We start from the raw sequence: 18121 nt of genomic DNA on the forward strand, positions 1-18121 counted from the left end.
TACTCTCAGACCCAATTTTTTTCAACCACATTTGTGTGCACTTTTGAATGCATGCATGCATGCGTGTGTGTGTCTGTGTGTGTGTGTACATGTGTGTGTCTGTGTATATCATGGGGCATATAGAAGCCAGATAACAAGATAACAGCCGGGCGGTGGTGGCGCATGCCTTTAATCCCAGCACTTGGGAGGCAGAGGCAGGCGGATTTCTGAGTTTGAGGCCAGCCTGGTCTACAGAGTGAGTTCCAGGACAGCCAGGGCTACACAGAGAAACCCTGCCTCAAAAAAACTCAAAAAACAAACAAACAAACAAACAACAAACAAACAAACAAACAAAAAGAAGAAGAAGCCAGATAACAGCTTGCAGGAGTTGTCTCTCTCCTTCCACCATATGGATCCCGGGGACCAAATGGGGGTCGGTCATCAGGCTTGGCGAACACCTTTACATCGGACCCATCACTGTGACCACCTAAAAGCTTTTATTATTATCGTTATTACGTATATGTGTTTATACTTGTGCACGTGTGTGCATGGTTAGGAGCGTATGCATGCCGTAGTGTATATAAACTATGACACAAGCTGGAGGTCACAGACCATCTTTTTGGATGAGTTCTCTCTTGTCACCCCGCTCAGGTAATGTGTCTCCCGCTTCTGTCAGTCTGTCCTCTGTGTTAACTGGCCCTTGAGCTTCCAGGTGACTCTCTTGTCTCGGCTATTACTTCACTACAGGAGTGCTGGGGTCGCAGACTCATGTCACTACATCTGCCTTGTTTTCATGGGTCACTGGTACGAAACTCAGGTCATGAGGTGACTGACCATGGAGCATGAACTTTTGACCCAGTGAGCTGGTGAGCCGTCCTCCAGGCCTCTGTTCTATCATCTTCACCAACAACGTCTTGCTCTGGGCTTTTTAGGTTTTGCAACCAGACAGAATGCCATCGCATAGTAGAAAGGTTTTGTCTTTGAATGTACGTACCTTTGCCTTTTCAGAAAGTAGTCGGACAGAGCGGCTGATTGTGGCCATCTCTTTGCCCTACTATTAAATGGCATGTCTCTGAGATTTCAGCAACCCAAGTCAGTCCTCTGAAAGGGACACACACACCTCTTGGGGCAATTCATTAGGGCAGTGATGTTCTTTCCTAGTGAACAGCACGTCTCCCTCTGGGAGGTTTATAAGCAAAACCATCACAAGCCTGCTGTTTTCATTCAGATACTTCAGCCCCTCTGTCTTGCTTCTAGCAACCCTCGAACCCCTCTTCTCTACTGTTGTTTTATTTTTTATTATTTATTTATTTATTTTGGTTTTTTCGAGACAGGGTTTCTCTGTGTAGCCCTGACTGTCCTGGAACTCACTCTGTAGACCAGTCTGGCCTCGAACTCAGAAATCTACCTGCCTCTGCCTCCCAAGTGCTGGGATTAAAGGTGTGCACCACCACTGCCTGGCTGTCTACTGTTGTTTTAATCAGTGTTTAAATATATAGGACACTCAACCTTTTGTTAAGTTTCAAACCTGGAGGTGTCTTTTTAATGTAAAAAGGCTTATTTGGCTACCAAGTTCTCCCAGCATCCCCATTCCCTACCTGTAACCGGGTATGGCTAGCATACCCCACCCTTTACCCTAAACATTCCAGATCAAGGTTTCCTTCCTCAGAGGCTCCTCCTTATATAATCCAGACATTTGGCTACCCTGCCCCCGCCCTAGGCCACCTGGCTGCTCCACCTAGTTCCCTTTCCTTTCTCCTCCCCTCACATGGCCCAGCTCAGCTGGGTCATGCCCACTCTGGACTCTCTTAGGTATGTCAGCCTCTGGCTACGCTCTCTCATATAGCTATAATAAACTATAATAAACTTTCTCCCCCCACCATGCCTAGGAACAGCCATGTCCTTTCCTTTTTATTTTTTCATTCACTTCTTTTTTTTTTTTTTTAAAGATTTATTTATTTATTTATTTTTGTATGATTACACTGTAGCTATCTCCAGACACACCAGAAGAGGGCATCAGATTTCATTACAGATGGTTGTCAGCCACCATGTAGTTGCTGGGAAGAACAGCTGGTGCTCTTAACCTCTGAGCCATCTCTCCAGCCCCCTTTTCATTCACTTGTAAAGAGAAAAGGTTTCTACTGGGCCTGGGTCAAGGAAACACATCATGGAAGGAGCACATGGCAGAGTAAAACTTTTCACTTCATGGCCAAGAAGCCACAAAGGGGGAGGGGGGGTGTGAAGACAGAGAGAGAGAAAGAGAGAGAGAGAGAGAGAGAGCGCTACCAGGTCCCATCTCTCTCTCTCTCTCTCTCTCTCTTTTTTTTTTTTTTTGTTTTTCGAGATAGGGTTTCTCTGTGTAGCCCTGGCTGTCCTGGAACTCACTCTGTAGACCAGGCTGACCTCGAACTCAGAAATCCGCCTGCCTCTGCCTCCCAAGTGCTGGGATTAAAGGCGTGCGCCACCACCGCCTGGCCAGGTCCCATCTCTTAATAAAGCTTCTATAACCTCCTAATAATGCCATGTTGGGGGACAGAGCTTTAACATATGAGCCTTGGGGTTCATTGAAAACAGAAACTAGTACACTAGCTTATATCTAAGTAAGTCAGCCTTAGCTTAGAAACATGATTTTCCTTCTGGAGTCTTCCAGAAGAGGATGAGAACTGGGGAAAGAAGCCTCAGAACACAGGCTCCAGGAGCAGTAGCCTGCATCTGAGTCCCAGCTCCACCACTTCCCGGCTCTGTGACCTTGGACAATCCCTTAGTCTCTCCACTTCTCTTTTTCCTTAGCTGTAGAACATGTCTAATAATATAATACCTCCAGACATGATTGTGACATTTTGTCTTGAGACAGGTTTTCTCTGTGTAGCCTTGACTGTTCTGGAACTCTATTTGTAGACCAGGCTGGCCTGAAACTCCAAGTGCTGGAATTAAAGACATGTGACACCACACCAGGCTTGTTGTAAATCTTTTTTTTTTTCTTAAAGATTTATTTATTTCATGTATGTGGGTACAGTGTAGCTGTCTTCAGACACACCAGAAGAGGGCATTGGGTCCCATTACATATGGCTGTGAGCCACCATGTGGTTGCTGGGAATTGAACCCAGGAACTCTGGAAGAGCAGTCACTGCTCTTAACCGCTGAGCTATCTCTCCAGCCCTTGTTGCAAATCTTAAGTGATTTTATAATTTTGTTTTCATTTTTTTTGTGATTTTATAATATTATAAATGTATAATGTGCTGGGCAGTGGTGGCACATGCCTTTAATCCCAGCACTTGGGAGGCAGAGGCAGGTGGATTTCTGAGTTCGAGGCCAGCCTGGTCTACAGAGTGAGTTCCAGGACAGCCAGGACTACACAGAGAAACCCTGTCTCAAAAAAACAACAACAACAAAAAGTATAATGTGCAATATGTGTAATATGTACTTGGCAAATAATTGTTGTTGTTATTATTATTACTATTATTATTTTATGGTGCTGGGGATTGAGGTCTCTGAGCACCCAGCAAGTCTTTATACAAATCTCGACTGAATGCACCACCCTCTGGCCCCATTCCATAAAAGCCAGAAACATCCAGGACACGTTATCTGGCTATGCTATACTCACTGCTAGGAAGCCAGCAGGATAGGTCTCTTCTCTTTGGAAATTAAAACAAGGCTCCATTTTCCTAGCTCCTCCTCAATGCTTTCTTGAGTTGGAGGATGGATGGGAGGAGTGCCGGAATGAGAATTTGAATAAGGGGGTGCAGCTCAGTTGGTAGAGTGAGTGCATGGTAAAGCACACATGGAGCCCCGAGTTTGATCCCCAGCACCGCATAAAACAGGTCAGGGCACACCTGCAATTCCTGTATTTGGGAGGTGGGAGTAGAGGGATCACAAATTCAAGGTTGTCCGTGTTTACACAGAACTTCTGAGATTAGCCTGGGCTAAATGAGACCTTGCTTAGCTGGGTGTGGTGGCTACAGGCCTTTAGGCTACAGGCCTTTAATGCCAGCATGGGGGAAGCAGAGGCAGGTGGATCTCTGTGCGTTTGAGGCTGGCCTGGTTACATATCCAGTTCCAGGATATCCAAGACTATGTGGAAAGACTCTGTCTCAGAGAGGTGGGGGTGGGGGGAGGGGGAAGGAGGGAGAGAGAGAATGAGAATGACAGAAAGAGAAAGAGAAACTTTGCTCAAAAGACATTTTCAAATTATGTCTAAGAGTGGAAGACACTCTGGTGCACAGCCAAGCCAAGAGTGGTTTCAGTATTAATTCTAAGACTTCTTTTTTTTTTTTTTGATTTTTTGAGACAGGGTTTCTCTGTGTAGCCCTGGCTGTCCTGGAACTCACTCTGTAGACCAGGCTGGCCTCGAACTCAGAAATCCGCCTGCCTCTGTCTCCCAAGTGCTGGTAAAGGCGTGCGCCGCCACCACCACCACCAGGCTGATTCTAAGACTTCAAGAGAGAAAGATTGTTTTTCTTTGTTTCTACCAGCAGAGCGCCCCACCTCCATGGAGATGGCAAAACTCATTCTGAGGTTTGGTTCCTAAGCTATTGGCCTTGCTAGTTGTGGGCAAGGGCCATGAAGTTGTAAGGGTGGCTGGCCACACCCGATCATACATCTGGTATTTCATAATATCAGTTGATGAAGAGGTTTAAACAGCCTAAGAAGCAAGGTCCACCGCATCCCTGTCCTTATTTGCTTGTAAAGGAGCCAATTCGTGTTAATTGTGTTGGCAATTTGAAACGGCCACCAGGGAACTGATCCAAGACAATTGTGGGGTGACCCCTCTGTCCCATCCTAGACCCAGTCATTATTTATGTCAGCTGGAGGAAAGCAGAACATTGAGAAAATTCAATGGTCTGAGAAGTCTTTGGTCAGAAAGAGTAAGCACCTTTTTCACATATCCAGTGACCTGGATGTCACTTTTTGATATTGCACAGAGTAGTGGCAATACTCCTGTGCCATGGAGAGAGACACCGGTGTGGGTAGATCAGCATTGGATGCATGAGCTACAATTAAACAGAGGAATGTTCACCGCCTTCTTCCTTTCTCAACAGGCTAAAGGCTATCTCTCCTTTACAGCCCAATTTCCTACCCCACCAGAGGCAGATAAATCAATCTACTTAATAAGGAAGGAGGAGGGGGAGAGGCTTGGTAACAGCCCAGCATGTGGAATGTCAGATAACAGGAGGGAAGAAAGAGGGATACGAGTTTTATTGCAGGAGTTATTAATTTGATCACTCTTAATGTCCTTGGAGAGTCATTAGTAGGGATGGAATTTATATTATTTACTCCTTTTGCTTAACGGATTGCTCATCTTTAAACATGACCTGATCCTTGAGGCAACGCACTTCACTAGTACTAACCCAGAAACGGAGTGCAGAAATTCTGACAAACTCTAGCTAGAGAATTGTTCCGAGCCAGGGGTGGCAGGAAGGAAAATGACGTTCCTTTTCTGGCCCTCAACCACCCAATAACTGGAATGCATGTTTGGGCTGGCTGGCTTCAACGTCCTTGAATATGCAAACTCTAATTTCCGCACTCAGCTGTGTTCGATGACTATTGGATTGATTGTACAAAGTGAGCTGGGTTTTGTAAGAGTTTTGCTGAGCAATTCCCCTGCCTTGCTACCAACTTGGTTACAGTTGCTTAAATACTGTAGCTATTCCTGCCTCTGTGGCCTCCAGGGCTAAAGTGGGACAAGGCTGGTATTTTGGGTGATGAGGAAATCCTTTTAAGGGCGGTTTGGTGGTGACTGAACTGGGACACAGGTCGGAGCAGGGATCCCATCAGCGAACCAGGGGCCATCGGGGTCTGGTTCTGGGGTCTCCCATCTCCCATCCCTACCTCGCTAGGCGCGGCGGAAGCTTAGAAGTTGCTGCTGACCCTCGACGTTTTCACTGCCTGTTCCCCAGAGGGGGGCACTAGGGAGCCGGCGCCTCAGGAACAGGGACCCACGCGGGAAGGTCGAGCTCGCCCGGTGAGGTCACGGTTGCCATGGCTTCGGGCAGTGACGCGCGTCCGCACGTGACGCGCGGTTGCCATGGCGCCGGGCGCCCGGCGGCGCGGGAGCCCCGCCTCCTGGAGTGACGTCTGTCGGCAACCCCCCTCTTTCGGCCCCCCCGCGCCCCCTCCCCCCCGGCCGGCTCCCCGCGGCCCCGGAGGTTTCACTGCACAACAAGATGGCGGCGGCGGCGGCGAGCGGAGCTGGCGGGGTTGCCGTGGCCGGAGCAGGGGGAGCCGGGCCGGCCGGCCGCCTGCTGCCTCCGCCCGCCGCGGGGCCCCCAACAGCCCCCGCCGCAGTGCCCCCGGCCGCCGACTCGCCGCGTCCTACAGCTCCGGCCTCCCGCGGGTCGATGGCCGCTCGCATCGGCTACTACGAGATCGACCGCACCATCGGCAAGGGCAACTTCGCTGTGGTCAAGCGGGCCACGCACCTCGTCACCAAGGCCAAGGTAGTGGCGCTGGGGACCGCGCGGCTGCTGGCTGCGCTGCCCGGGGGGCGTTGCAGGGCGGCGGGGCCAGGGGTGTCCGCAATTCCCCGGGGCTCGGGTCGGGGTCAGCAGTGGGGACCGGTGCCGGCGGGAGAAGGCAGAGACCTCAGAGCGGAGGGGTTCCGGAAGGGGGGGCACCGGGAACTTAGCAGCTGGACACCGAAGAGGTCCCCAGGGCTGTGCGCAGGGTCCCAAGGGGTGGGGGGTGACTGGAAAGGAGGCGTTGGAACTCTCAGGGGGCCGGCGGACTGCACGCCAGGAAGACTCCGGAACCAGCAATTAGGAAACCATCAGAATGAGGGCAGGGGCATATGAAATGTGGACCACAGGATGGGGGAGACGCGCAAACTGGCTGCCTCAGGCTTCCCAGGACGGCTGGGGCATGGACTGAGGGTATGCGGTGGGTGCAAGGCACCGGGAGATAAGAAGGACCTGGCACCTATACCGGAGAAAGGAATCCACGTTTGATTATTTAAGGCTGGTAGATGGTGTCAGTTGGAAGCCCAAGGAGTATACTTGATTTTTGGAGGAGGCAGTGAAGAAAACGGGGAACTAAGGGGAAAAATAGAATGGACCCATGACCAGATGTCCCAAGGGTCAGGGTTCCTGGTGGCACTAGCTAACCAAGGGTTAAACAATTTAGGATAGATGGTTTGCTGGTTATTTTTACTTATCAGAGGGTCTGGAAATGTGGGCTTTGTAGAGCTCGGGGTGGGCTTTTCAGTAGAGAAGGGAACCGTGGGATTGACACTACAGAATTACACTCATTTGGGCCCTTTGGTTCCCAAGGGATTTGAGGAGCCGTAGTAGTGAAATTGGCCAAGGTCAGTTAGGAAACCATGTATGTATACGCATACAATATATATATTTAAGGAAACAGAGGTAGTAGTTTTACATATCTTTCTCCATTGAGAGTATCTAGGAATTATTTAGTTTTGATGGAACCCACAAAGCCCATTTGAATTCCCAATTATTCTTTGCTCAATACCTCACTTAAATGGGTACTTTTGACGTAGTCATTCATTGCATTTAAAACAGGAGCTTGAGTTTTTCTTCAGCCTGGCTAATGAAAAACCTTTACCACCTATGCGGCTTCCTAGGCTTCCTACAGGAGACACAGGACTCCCCTCACCTCCTCACCCTGGCCGCTGTTTATCTTAGCCTACCTTGTTTTGGCTTTTATGGCAGTCACTCCCTGCCAGAAGCCTAGTGACTTATCAGAGCCTTGTCTCCTGCTTATTGGCAACCTGAAAGTTCCTTTCCTTGCCTCTCTCTGTCAAAGACTACAAGGGGCCCTTCTTCCGAGGGTGGCGACGGTGGAGGAGTGATTGGTCAGTTTCACTTCCTCTGGTAGGACCCCTTCAAGCCTTTTTGTCAGTTTTTACCAGAAGGCCTCAAGTCTTCCGAGCCCGGTGACACACTCAAGTGCGCCCCTCCTGTTGCAGCCCCTCAGACCCGCTGTGCTGCTGTAGTTTTGAGCCTGCACCTCCTTACCCCCTCTACAGTGTGTTTACAGTTGGCCAAGTCAAACTTGTGTTTACAAACAGAATGCCTCCGTTCTTTGTTTTTTCTTCCCCTCTGCTTCTGTAATTATTTTGCTCTGACCTCTGGGAAATGGACTCCACAAACATAATTGGTTGTCTGGGCTATGTTCTCTATGATTTAAAGAAATTTGAATCTTTATATATTGATTAAAAAAAAAATCTATGACAAGCTGGGTTGAGTGTCTTATAAACATAATTGCAAACGGTTGATTCTTGGCTTTATATATAAAAGGGACATTTCTGTTTTCAGTAGTCAGCAAAGCCAGTGCCTAATTATGGTTGGTCTGGCTGCTTTCTAGAGTGTGTGTGTGTGTGTGTGTGTGTGTGTGTGTGTGTGTGTGTGTTTCAGTTTTCTCTGAGACCTTGGTATCTTTTTAGAACTGCAGCCTTTACAGCACTGGCTTGTTTATAGACGGGTGTCACTGTTTATGTTGGTTTTTATCTTTGATCGTTTGTGGTGTGCAGTTATGCAATTCCTATGTATGGAAATATTCAGTCTTGAATGAGGCTGAAACGGCTGGGACAATGAGTTGCATGTGTGGAAGAGACCACACCAGCATTTGTTTGTGCTTCTGTAGCAGTGTGCAGTTTCCTAGCTCCAGTTCCAAGTGCCATATCTTTTTGCTACTTAAACGACTCTGACGTGAGAGAAGCTCGATTCACAAGGAGCTGTCAGGTGCTCAGGGTGCTCCGTGGGCATATTTTGGCCAGTCCCTGCTTATCTGAACACATTTTGGAAAGGGTCCTTCAACACTGACAGCTGAGATGTGCCCAGCAGCTGCTGACATACGCTGGGATGGCCTATTAAGGCCATAGCTTGGTTATATAATGGCACGGAAGGTGCCTAGGTACTAGAAGCTGCTGGAGCTGCTCTTACTCAGGAAGCCAGGCTTTTCTCCCCAGGTCCTGCAGTGTTTGTCCTCTGCAGTCAGGTCAAATCGAGGCAACGATTGTGTTTCTTCCCTCTCTCTTTCTACAGTAGATTATTTATTTGCTCCTTTAAAGGTGTATTTTTTTTTTTCTTTCTGTTTCCTTCTTTATGTCACCGAATGGGCTGAGATTTTCTTCTAATGCTGCATAAAAACCAGACACAGGTAATAATGCCGATGCCTGTGTCAGCAGGAGGAGGTTAGCAATGGGCATTGTCTGTACACGGGGGAACTATTTATGAACCCCTCTTCCTACATGACCCATTCCAAGGAGTAAGGAGCTAAAGCAAACTTCATTTATTGACTAAGCTACTGCACTCTGTCCAACAATAAGAGAAGCTGGCCCCCGTCCAAACGCTGTTAACGCAAACTTCCCAGAGTAGGACCCAGGAGCAAATAAAATAATGAAAAGAAAAGGAACCGAAAGACACCCCCCCCCTTTTTTTTTTTTCTTTTCTTTTGGTGGTTGGGATCTTTGCAGCATGGCTTCCAGGTGCTGAGTCTTGATGTCCCAGCCTCTGCAGTGCTGCTAGTCAGCGTCGCTGCAGAAGGCTCCCAGGAGCCACAGGCCCTGGGCAGCAGCTCACCCTGCCTTTGTCCTACCTACTTTGATTTCCTTTTTAAAAAAATTTTTTTTGAGTCACATTGCCCAAGGTTCTCTGTCTTTTTGGTAGAACATTATAAAGTACTAAGATTTTTTTTTTTTTTTTTTAAATATGTCCCTTCCTCCCCCATTACTTATAGTCTGTTTCCTGTGCCTAATTGTACCTTGGAGCTAGCTGGATGAACTGAACGAAGAATAGCTACATTCTGTGTATTTTAGGAAAGCTTTTGGCCAAATATTTGTAAGCTGTTATTTCAGCGTGTATCCATCAGTCGCCGTCAGTGGTTTGTGGTAAGAGCTCCAGCTTTGCCTTAGAACTGCCTGGTTTGAGTCCTGGTTAGGACTGGGGCGGTGCTGGGCCCTAAATACTGGCTAAACCTCTCTGTGTGTCTTCATCTACAATGGGATGACAGCAGCACTTACTCCACAACTTCAGTGTTGGGCAGATTAACTGCGATGTGCAATGCAGCCCAGGCAGTGCTGGCACGTAAGGAGTAGGTAAGAAACGTCATTTTCTTCAGGGGCCGTAGTCAGTCAGGTGACTAAGATTGGCTAGTCCCCCCCCTTTTTTTTCCACTCTGGAAAGAGCTATTGACCTCAAGTGCCATTGATTCTGGATAGGTAAGTCCCATTGATTCTGGATAGGGAGACACAAGCTGCTTGCCATACTTTCATTGGGGATGGGGGGTTGGGAGGCCAGTTTGCTACTATTTCAAGTGCTGCTTTGAGATTCCCCCTGTGATGCTCTGTGGTTGGGGTTGGTCTAGAACTCTTGGTGACCTTCTTGCCTCGGACCCCTTGTTGTTAGGGTTATCGACATGAGCCACCACATTGGGCTATGAAATTTATGCAGGACAGTTTTTCATTTAACTTGATTTTATTTTATCTTTAATTTTTTTTTAACAAGAGACTTATCTGATAAAACATTGGCTTTTGCTTTGGGCCATCTCAAAATATTTATTTATTATCAGTACAGGGGATTGAACTCAGCTACAGGAGTGTTTGTACCACAGATGCACATCCTCAACTCTTTTGTTTGTCCCCCCTTCCCTTCCAAGATTTTCTGTGTAGCTCAGGCTAGCCTGGAACTCCCTGTGTAGCCCACAGAGGCCTTGAATTTAAAACCTTTCTTCTGTCTCCCTTTCTCAGATGTTGGATTCTAGGTTTGTACTACCTTATATGGCTTTTTCCTTTCTTACTTTAAAAATTATCTTCAAATTAACTAATTAATTTAAGTGTATGCTATCTTGTTGGCATGGCTGCCCCTGCACCACCTGCAACTGATGCCCCTGGAGGCCAGACGACAACATTGGATTCGCTGGAACGGTTGTGAGCCATCAGCCTTATGGGAGTTGGGGAGCCTTGGTCCCCTGGAAGAACATCCAGTGCTCTTAAGCACTGAGCCATCTCTCCAGCCCCACAGCATTATTTTCATTTTTGAGGTAGGGTCCTGTGTAGTTCAGTCTGCTCTCCATCTCACTGCCCCATGTCATCTGGTGTGCTGGTGTTCCAAGCAGCTCCTCACCTGACTTAAATTTTTATTGTCTTTTTTGTAACTAATTTTTGTCATCCTGATGATGGAACAATTTTTTTGCATGCAATAGTTTCTTCAGAGATTCACTTACAGTTCTGTGGAAAATATGAAAAATGTTACTACACATTTGCAGCCGGGCTTAGCAGCACATGCCTATCCTGGCACATGGGAGGCTGAGGCACTTTGAGTTCAAGGCCAGCTTGAGGTTCATAATGAGACCTTGTCACAGAGAAACAAATAAAATCAGACCCCCCCCCCAACTCTTATCTACTACCCCAAAACAAAATATATTTGCACTTTGCTTTTGTGTACAGGGTGTGATACTTAGAAAGGTTAGTGTCTAGCTTTGTTGAATGCTTCTATCCCCACCCTACCCCCCAGGAAAGCCGTCTACTATTGAGGATGTATCATCAGCTCAGGATTTTAAAATTGACAGTGTCACAGAGAAAACATTTTGCCCTAAATCCTCATTCCAAAGCTTATCAGCGACATAGTTTCGAAGGGTGTGTATTACTGCAGACTCGGTTCATGAAGACTCAAAGCCTGACTTCTGTCTGCCTTTAAAGAGTCCATGAAGCAGATGAACACATGCACGTGCCCTTTAGAAAGCAGGAACAGAGTCATTAGGAACTTGAAGAGAGGAAAGAAATCCAAAGCAGCTTCTGCATGTCTGCAGTAGGGATGTCAGTCCCAGCCTGAGACCTCTTAGAGATGATTGTTAAAGGAAGGCCGGTGCATTTGTCCCTTGTGAAGGGGTCACTTCTTTGCTTGACCTGTGAGGTGCTAAGGCCAGGTAGACTAGCCTTTGCCGAGTCAGAGCCCCAATATTCCACTTTCAGCATCGAAGATGTTTATTTTAACATTCTGACGTTGGTGCCAACTCCCTAGAAAGTCATAGATCTGGCTCAAGCCGGAGGTGTCCAGACCAGTTGTCTCTGGGCCAGAAATGCTGTTTCATTTCCCAAGCATCAGTCTGGCTAGTGTTTTTTAGTGCGTGGCATAAAAGAGCAAAATCCATGCTCTGAAAATAAAAAGAAATGTTCTTTACTTACAAGAGGCCCAGAAGTTGTGAAAGGTACCTAAGACATTTCTGCCGTGAGTGGGCTCTTCCCCATAGCCATTCATTCATTCATTCATTCAGGAAGGTTGATGGGCTCCAGCTTTGGAGTAGACTTGAAAAAGGGACACTTACAAACAAAACAAACAAACAAACAAAACCCAGATGGAATATACTTTCATTTATTTTGAAATAAGTCATAGAGATAAGTCCCATCTCCAGGAGGGATTAAAGGCTCCACCATACACAGCTGGAGTTTACATTTAAATTCCAAACAAAACAACAAACAAACAAAACCCAGTGCCAGGTGGGCACTGGTGGTGCATGCTTTGGTTCCCAGTGTTCTGGAGACAGGCTAGCAGGTCTCTTTTGATTTAGAGGCTAGCCTGGTCTACATAGGAGTTTTAGGATAGCCAGGGCTACACAAAGAAATCCTGTCTCAGAAAACCAAAACCAAATCAAACCACCACCACCACAATAAAAAGCACTCCTCGGTACCATGGAGAAAACGAATGGACTGGAGACTGGGGAGATTTGTAACTTCAGATAGACCATGGAGAACAAGATGGAGCTGTAGCTGAGACCTGAATGGTGAGGAAAACCCACCTTTGAACGACTGAGAAGACAGAATATTCTTAGCAGGAGGAATGGCTGGTGTGTAGGTCCTGGAGTCAGAAGGAACCATCCAAAGCTTAGACCCAGGGCCGTGTGTCATGCCTCAGTACACAGAGAAGAGATGGCACGGATGAGTTCAGAACAGGGAGAAGAGCTGGATTCTGCAGGCCTTCTATACAGTGTGAATTGGCTGTGACCCGGAGGCTGACGTCAGAGAGCAGCACAGCAGGACGTGGATAACCTCTGCTTGGTGTGTTTTCAAAACCCATGCTGATTATTTTATGGCTAAGAGGAAAAACCAAACCAATCTATCTATCTACTTATCTATTGAGGCAGGGGAGGCGAACATTTAACAGCATAGGTTCTCTTCACTGTTGGAGAATGCCATACCTGTTCATACTAGCATGATCCCTGTTGAATTTATTGGGCACAAAAGGACAACACCATCTTACACCTATCAGGCAGTCTCCCGGTCCCTCTTATTTCACAGTAACTCCCTTATCCGTGTATTGGTAGAGTTGGCGTGTCCCCGGGTGACTTATGATAGTGTCCAGAGCATATATAGTCTCCTGGGCTTTTGTCCTTGCATAGTAAATCACTGCTGAATAGAGAGCCAAGGCAGTGTCATTGCAAAGCCTTGGCAGCCTGGGATGAGTGAGCTGGAAAGCCCTCCGCTTAACCTGTTCAGAGTGGACCCTGGTCAGCTAGCGAGGAACTGTTGCATGTGGACCCTGGTCAGCTAGCGAGGAACTGTTACATGAGCCATCACAAGGTTATTTCTAGCAAGTGTGTGACCCCTGGGACACCAGGACTCTACCACTCAGAACTGAGTCCTTCAAGAGGTAGGAGTCAGCTGGATGTGGCACATACCTGTCATCCCAGCACTTGCAGGCGGAGGGAGGGAGATGAGGAAGGAGTTCAAGGCTCTGCTGTGAGTGGATTGCAGTCTAATCCAAGTTTAAATCTAAAAGAAAAATAGGAATCAGATTGTGAGCATGTCACTACAGTTCTCAGAGACTCAATAGGAAGAAGAGACCCCATTGCCTCTTTAGATTTGTCCATGTGGGCAGGGCTTGCTCAGATGGGGAATTTTGGTTAAAGTTAAATTTAGGATTAAGAAGTTCTGCCCACACTTGGGAGGCATAGGCAGGCGGATTTCTGAGTTCGAGGCCAGTCTGGTCTACAGAGTGAGCTCCAGGACAGCCAGGACTACACAGAGAAACCCTGTCTCGAAAAACCAAAAAAAAAAAAAAAAAAAAAAAGTTCTGCCCAGTGTCGGCTCTAACACCTGCTCGCCAGCAGTGTGTCCTTTCTTACAGCTCCCTGCAAATGTGCATGTCTAGGTTCCCGTGTTTCTCCTTACCTTTTCTCTCTCCTCTCCCTCCCTCCCTTTTTTTCTTGAGAGGTATGTTCTCACTACATAGCTGTGTCCTTCCGAGACCTGCTCAGTCAGATATATACCTTAGGTACAGGTGTGGCTGACCACCCTTTATCTAGAGTTCTTCTTAATCTGGCTCTAATTTCTGGTTTGAGGGCCATCTATACATGCTCCATCACTGTCCTTAGCTATCAGGTGACAGCTGCATACCCATTCACTACATATGCTAGGTTAACCTGGACTTGTGGTGATCCTCTTGCCTCTGTCTCCTGTGTACAGCGAGTATAGGTGTGGCCACCATAGCCAGTTCATGGGTGGTGGGTACTGAACCCAAGGCTTTCCATAGAGAGAGTAATGTAGGCCTGACTATCTTTTAACCTACTATGTAGACCAGGCTGGCCTCACAGAGATCTGCCTGCCTCTGCTTCCTGAGTGCCAGTATTAAAGGTGTTTGCTACCACTCCTGTCAGCCTGCCTTCTTCTAGCACGCAAGACCAGTAGCCTAGCAAACATTTGGAAAATAGAAATAGGGCCTGGCTGAGATGGTTCAGTGCATAAAGTTCTTGCTGTGCAAGTGTGAGGATTGAATCTGTATCTGGAGCTCCCAGAGCATGGCGACATCGTGCCGGGAGCAGAGGTGGGTGGGGCTCAGTAACTAGCGAGCCTGGACTGATTGCTCCAGGTTCTGTGAGAAACCCTGTCTATAAAAAGTAAGCTGGAGGGGCTGGAGAGATGGCTCAGTGGTTAAGAATGCTTCCTGCTCTTCTGAAGGACCTGGATTTGGTTCCCAGCACTCACATCAGGTGGCTTCCAGGGATCTGACACCTTCTTCTGGCTTCCACAGGCATCTTCACACTTGTGCTGTGTATTCACACAGGCACACACCTGTGTGAATACAAACAACAAAAGAAAATGTTTAAAAAACATAAAAATGAAGTTGGAGAATGATAGAAGACTCCCTGTGTTGATGTCTAGTCTCCCCACGTGCATACATGCGTGCACACACCTGTTCATACATGTGACCCCCCCCAAACACACATTTGTGAGATGCATACGTACACACACACACCCAACATACAACTTGTGGGCGTTGGCTCTTCCCTACTGTGTGGGCTGGAAGTGGGGTCAGCAGGGCTGGCGTCAGGTGCCGTCACTTGCTGAGCCATCTTGTTTGCTCCTCTGCATTTCTTACTTATGTTTCATAAACATAAGATTTCTTGGATCAGTTTAAGGGCTAGCTGCTGTTTATTTCCTGGAAAATCATTGTTTTTAAAATGAAAAAAAAAAAAGGCAACTGGCTATCTTTTTTTTTTGTTTGTTTTGTTTTTTTGTTTTTCGAGACAGGGTTTCTCTGTGTAGCCCTGACTGTCTTGGAACTCACTCTGTAGACCAGTCTGCCCTTGAACTCAGAAATCCGCCTGCCTCTGCCTCCCAAGTGCTGGGATTAAAGGCATGTGCCACCGCTGCCTGGCACAACTGGATATCTTTTATTGTTTGATAGGATGGCACAATTTAAGAATTTAATATGATTATGTACCTGGTGCTTAGTATGATTTAAATATGTCACTGAGTGGTGACATCTGTGGAGGACTGTGGCTATGGCTCCATGGTTAAGAGCAGATGCTGCTCTTACCGAGGACCAGAGCTCAGTTCTCAACACTCAGTCAGAAACCTTACAACCATCTGTATCTCTGGCCTCTGTGTGAACCTGCATTCTCTATGTCCCCACCCCATCTATATAAATAAAAAGAATAAAAAACGGATCTTAAAAATAGGTGAAGCCGGGGCGGTGGTGGCGCATGTCTTTAATCCCAGCACTTGGGAGGCAGAGGCAGGCAGATTTCTGAGTTCGAGGCCCGCATTGTCTACAGAGTGAGTTCCAGGACAGCCAGGGCTACACAGAGAAACACTGTCTCGAAAAAAACAAACAACAAAAACAAATAAAAGTGGAAAAAGATAAAAATCAGGATTTGTTATATTTTCTATTTTTTGGGTTGTAAATTCCATTTATGGTGTGTGTGTGTATCTGTGTATGTATATGTGTGTGTGCCTATTCATGTCTCAATGTGTAATGGAAGTCAGAGAATGTTCTTCTGGGAGGTCTTTCCTTCTACCCTGTGATCCTGGGGATGGGCTGGGATGCAGCAGGTTGGCAGGCCCAACAAGCCCTTACTTGTTCATCCAGGTCTCTGACCTTTATGTATTCATTTGCCCAGACTGTCCTTGAACTTAACAGGTACATGTTAAGCCTCCTGAAAGCTGGGGCTATAAGCATGCATCACCCTTCCAGGGGGAATCCCTTGTGCTATGTTCTGTGTAATGCTAGGTTAGGGCTTGGGCCCAGGGCCTGTTGAACACTTGGCAGACACTGCCACAGAGCATCCCAGCCCTAGGAAATGGAAAGTTCTTTCAAACCCCAGCCTCATGGGGGTTACTTCCCTTAGTTTACACCCCGAATATGGTCAGTATGGTCAGCCAGCGCCTCCAGCTTTCCCCTTCTGCTTTGAGGTGCTTCTCTTTGTCAGGCTGGGGTCTCTTCCTGAAAGAACTTCAGACTTCTTGTTCTTTGCTTTATAACTATGTGTTCCAATTTAAAAAAACAAAACAAGAACAAAACCTCTCACTTTTCCATCACTGGCCAGTAATTTTCATTTCTTTAGTTGGTCTTAACTGTTTATGAATTAATTCAACTAGTATTTCTTGTGCCATGTATACAGAGAAAGTAGCAGCTATTGGTATAAGAAGTTATGTTTTATTATTCTCAGGGTAGACAAGTGGTTAAGCTAAAGGAGCATTTGAATACTTGTGGCGTATGTTTTCAAAATGGACGGAGGATGAGCAGCCGAGTTCGGCGCAGTTTATCCTTTACCTCAACCACAGTCTATTTTTACTGTGTCTCTTCTACCACCTTTTCTTCTGCTCACAAAAATAACATTGTGCTCCTGGAACAACTTTGGAGAAAATCAGGAAATTATGGAGAAGCAGACAGGAAAATGTCATCCATAATCCTGCCATCCAGAGGCGGTAGTTATGGATACTGTAAAATACTCTTGACAGCCTAGGGATTAAAAACTAGTTAGAGTCCTGTTATTACTGCTATGTTTCTACCTCTCTGACCCTCTTTGCACTGTCAGTGGGAGCCAGTCGTGTCAGCTTTAATGGCTTATAGTTGGTGGATATGACTATTGTTTTGTTTGTTTGTTTGTTTTGAGCCTTTTCCAATTTTTTATTTCATAATTTTTAATTTTTTTTTAAATGTGGCAACTGATTGGCACCTGAATCTTTTGGACTATTTTTGATCTTTGGCTTTACATAGATTGTTAAACATGAAATTACTGGGCCAAAGAGCACACATGTTTGTGAGACACCGGATACTTATATTGCCACATTGCTTTCCAGAAAGATTGCACCAGGCTTAGCCTTGGCAGTAGTGAGTGAGAAGGCCCACCAGCAGCCAGCAGCTCTGCCTGGCTGGCTGACCTGGGCCCTCTGCCTGCATTGGCATGGGGGTCTCCTTCCCCTGTAGACACACTCCTCAGATGTACCACTGGTCAGAAGAGGGGTTGCTTGCCCATCTCTAGCTTCTCAGAGCCAGATTTGTGGATCTAACCTTCAATTGGCTGCTCATGAATCCCGCTCTGTCAGGACCTCTCTCTGGCCAGAAGAGACTGTTGAAGGAGACACAGTTAGCATCACAGAGACTGTTGAAGGAGACACAGTTAGCATCACAGAGGCAGGCTGTTTGTTGACCACCTGGACCGGTTTTGTTACTCTCTGTTACTTACTTTTGAGACAAGTTCTCATTATGTAGCTTAAATTGACCTCAAACCCAAACTCTCCTGCCTTAATCTACAGGTATGGGCCATGGTGTCCAGCTTTGGTTTCTGTATCATTTTTATTGTTTTTATTACTCACATGTTTTGAATGTTACATCTGAAGAAAATCCATACATTATCATTTCCCCTCGCCAATGTGTGTGGAGTGCTGAGGACCAAATTAAAAGCC

The 18121-nt window shown here is 46.8% G+C and overlaps 1 protein-coding gene across 4 annotated transcripts in view; it reads left to right on the forward strand.

The window, feature by feature from the left end:
- Positions 1-6110: 6110 nt before the first annotated feature.
- Sik3 (SIK family kinase 3) overlaps positions 6111-18121 on the forward strand; it is a 212914-nt gene continuing 200903 nt past the window's right edge. The window contains exon 1 of one of the 4 annotated variants that reach the window (XM_076925022.1): positions 6111-6416. In XM_076925022.1, coding sequence (XP_076781137.1) covers positions 6144-6416 — 273 coding nt within the window. In that variant the 5' untranslated portion in view covers positions 6111-6143. The remainder of the gene's footprint in view (positions 6417-18121) is intronic. The other 3 variants (XM_076925023.1, XM_076925020.1, XM_076925019.1) reach the window with 3 other exon arrangements.

This window comes from Arvicanthis niloticus, chromosome 26 (genome assembly GCF_011762505.2).
Source record: "Arvicanthis niloticus isolate mArvNil1 chromosome 26, mArvNil1.pat.X, whole genome shotgun sequence".
NCBI classification, from domain to species: Eukaryota; Metazoa; Chordata; class Mammalia; order Rodentia; family Muridae; genus Arvicanthis; species Arvicanthis niloticus.